This window comes from Chenopodium album, chromosome 7 (assembly GCF_948465745.1).
Source record: "Chenopodium album chromosome 7, dcCheAlbu1.1, whole genome shotgun sequence".
In the NCBI taxonomy this organism is placed as follows: Eukaryota; Viridiplantae; Streptophyta; class Magnoliopsida; order Caryophyllales; family Amaranthaceae; genus Chenopodium; species Chenopodium album.
Genome location: NC_137840.1, coordinates 24,830,951 through 24,834,371, shown reverse-complemented (window position 1 = coordinate 24,834,371; position 3,421 = coordinate 24,830,951). Strand labels below are relative to the sequence as shown.

General features: G+C 41.8%; 1 protein-coding gene across 1 annotated transcript; it reads right to left on the bottom strand.

The window, feature by feature from the left end:
• Window positions 1-277: 277 nt before the first annotated feature.
• On the bottom strand, window positions 278-1,459 carry LOC145640102 (uncharacterized). Its single transcript, XM_081691414.1, has 4 exons — window positions 1,347-1,459; window positions 991-1,263; window positions 787-902; window positions 278-287 (listed from the first exon to the last, which is right to left on the bottom strand). The coding sequence occupies exons 1-4, from the start codon at window positions 1,368-1,370 to the stop codon at window positions 278-280; spliced, it is 423 nt and encodes a 140-aa protein (XP_081547540.1). The 5' UTR covers window positions 1,371-1,459.
• Window positions 1,460-3,421: the final 1,962 nt, after the last annotated feature.

Here is a 3,421-nt window from a genome sequence, read left to right as displayed (position 1 = left end):
CACCTATGCACGTGGCCAATCAACAAAGCTACCTACAGCTTGCCAAAGTGTTGTTATCTCAACCTCCTCTATCGGTACGGGTAGTGGGATGTCTTCGAACCCCGCAACCACTGAATCGATCCCAACAGAGTAATGATGTGGCCCCGCCGTAGCACCCGTCGTCGGTTGGGCACTACCATACGCCACCAAACTCAACACGGTACTATTTGCATGCCCCGGGGCTAGAAGTGTACACCGGGTGTCTTCCTACACAAGTAAATATATAAAAAGAAGATAGTTAAGTAGGACTTTTACAAGAACATAGATATAACAAAATTCATTAAGGTAGAGGGTTACAAATTACCTGTAACTCTGGAAATTCATGCGGTGTTAGATTTTCAAGCTCCCTCGAGTCCGCATGTGTAGGAGTAGGAACCTACAACAGTACATCAATCATTGCACCTAAAATCTCAATTAACTCGGTATTTTAAAACTTTTAATAACCCAGTTGATTTTACCTGAGGTGACACATCTTCACCACGTATCTCATCTCCTCCATGTCTATCACCTTCTCCTTGTCCTTTTGGTTCAGAACATGAGTCAACCGGGGTACTCGTGAGGAACGGCAAAGTCGGTAAGTTCATCAGCTTCGCCCAAGCATTAAATTCACCAACTAACTCGTTGCGTACTTGTTCCTTAATTGATGCCACCTTGGCATCCAACTCCCCCGGTGAGTTAACACTGGCTCGAGATGTACCCGATTTTGTGTATTCGGGACCCATCACCTTATTCCATCCAAGCAATGACCCTCCCGAACCTACTACTCGTCCTGGATGGTATGGCCTTCCCAAAGCCATGGTGAAAGGGTCATTCTCAATACTTGGTTCAAATTTGCCCTCCACCATCTCTTGAGTGTGCTCAAGCTATAGCATAAGGAAAAATGAGGTCAGTAAAACAGTTAATGGTTAGATGCAAAAGTAACTTAATTTCAACAATTCATAGGTAACTTACTAGCTTATCCGCCAGTTTTTTAGCTTCCGGACCCTTGATGAACCATTTTCCGGTTTTCTTATCAAACGAATGGAGAGAACAAAAGAAATCACCGGCACGACTCACCAAGGTAGTGATCGTGGAACTAGAGGGTTCCTTCGATGCCACTAGAAGCGCTTTAGGGTATAAACCCGAAGCGGCCCACTCAGGTCTCTTTTCAGCAAAAGTCTTAGGACCCATACGATGGACGTATTCCTTCTTTTCTGCATTCGCTTGATTTTGCTCTCGAAGTTCCTACAAAACAAAAAATGTTAGTCTCATTAATACAAAAAGTGTCAAGCTATTATTCAATTGACATCAGATTTACACAAACTTACAATGGCTTTCTTTTGACTCTTCATTCTAACGAACTCTTCCCAATCATCTTTTGACACGGTCGGCCATATTTGCCACGGGAGACGGTTATCCTCTTTGGCATTCTTCTTCTTTGTTTGCACCTTCTTCTTCTTATGGATCCACCGATTAGTCAACTTGGTCTTAAAGCCTCTGAATCTTTCCTCTAATAAAGAGACAAACACCTTTTTCTTCTCGGGATCATTAGGAATAGAAAACTGCCTCTGCAAGCACAAATTAAAACCGATTATTGGTTTCTATTTAAAAACAATCATAAGGTTAAGGTATCTTAAATTGTCTAAATGTGCCAAAAACACACTTACCCTTGTATCATCCCAAAATGCTTGAATCAAACCCGGAGGTACTTGCCGCATTACAAGTGTAATGGGGATTTTCCGCGAACATAAGCCAACTTGATTAGCATATTGTCGACGCCATTTGGGCCCGGGTTGGCCTTTGTTGTCATACTCCAAGACCATGGACCGTCCGGTTTCTTAAAGCTTCTCGTCGGACCCCTTGTTTTTCTTTCAGCCGGTGCCTTTTCCCCCCCTCCACCACCTATGTTGTTTTCATCTTGTCCTTGGCCTTGACTTTCAGGAGTCTTGTTCTCACCAACAATCTCACGTGCTGTATTTTCAATGGCCGGTGCACGTTCAGCTAACTTTTCAAAATCGTCAAGCCTACGCTCGAACTCATCTTGAGCCTGGTCCTCTGGCTCACCCAAGTCATCCTCCTTATTCACATCATAAGGAGCATCACTATCATCGGAGTCGTCATCCTCGTACTCGTCCTCATACTCATCATCGTCAATGTCCTCTACCAAACGAGGATCATGATCGTCCGCCATGAGATATAAGCACCTGTCAAAGCAATCATAAAACAATATTAGTGTATAGTAAATTATATGCATGATAGTTATTATGGTTATGTATAAGCTATTTTAGCCATTTTCACCTACTTATTACGGTCCTATAACCTTGTATATGCATGATAATGAGTACAAAATGCCAATTTCAATCTACATATGGAAAATAGGTTGTTAGAATGAATAAATGTTAGTTCATACACAAAACAAAGGAGTTGGGTTAAGTAGAAGCTATTTATGCCAGTTTCACCTACTTATGGTCCTATAACCTTGTATATGCATGATAATGAGTACACTTAGGCAATTTCAAACTACAAATATATCATTTTCGCTTACTTATGCTCCTATATACATGATAACTAAACTATATTTGCAATGAAACCATTACTAACTTTTAATCAAACTACCTCATTCTGAAATTCCTTCGTTGTGGTCTGATCGCATATAACCTGCTTCGTTGTCTATGTCATTTAGTACTCCAGGTCTAGGAACAGTGAAAGGTGCTGAATCATCAAACGCATCATATTCTTCCTCATCCTCAACATCTCCAATGCCTAGGATTCTTCTTTTGCCAGCTAGCACTATAGACCATTTTGAATCCATTGGGTCAGTTACGTAGAACACTTGCTTAGCTTGAGATGCAAGGATAAATGGTTCCGCACTATCATTCAAGTGGCCAAGATCTACAAGAGTAAAGTCCTCATGTTTGACGTTTCGCCTGATATTATCAACCCACTTACACTTGAAAAGAGCAACCGTGAAGTCACAATAATCAAGCTCCCATATTTCTTGAATTCGACCATAGTATGACAACTCTGCATCGACAGGTGATTTATCCTTAGAACTTGCAAACTCCCTTGACGACGCCACAAGAGTTACACCACTGTTTTGGGTGGAGGAAGATTTCAAATCACGAGCCTCGGTCCAAAAAGTGTACCCATTGATGTCATATCCCTCAAATGAACGGACATCATCCCTAGGACCGTACGCAAGCCACCGTACTGTATCGGTCACATTAGTATCATTCAATCCACTCATTACTCGTTCACGAAACCAATCAACAAATTTCTTATTATGCAACTGCATAAGTGCCCTTTCACCTTTGGATGGAAATTCGGCACGGAAACAAGCCATGTGCTCGTCTAAATATGGGTGCACATCTGAAACATGGTGCAACACATAAAGGTGTGCTTG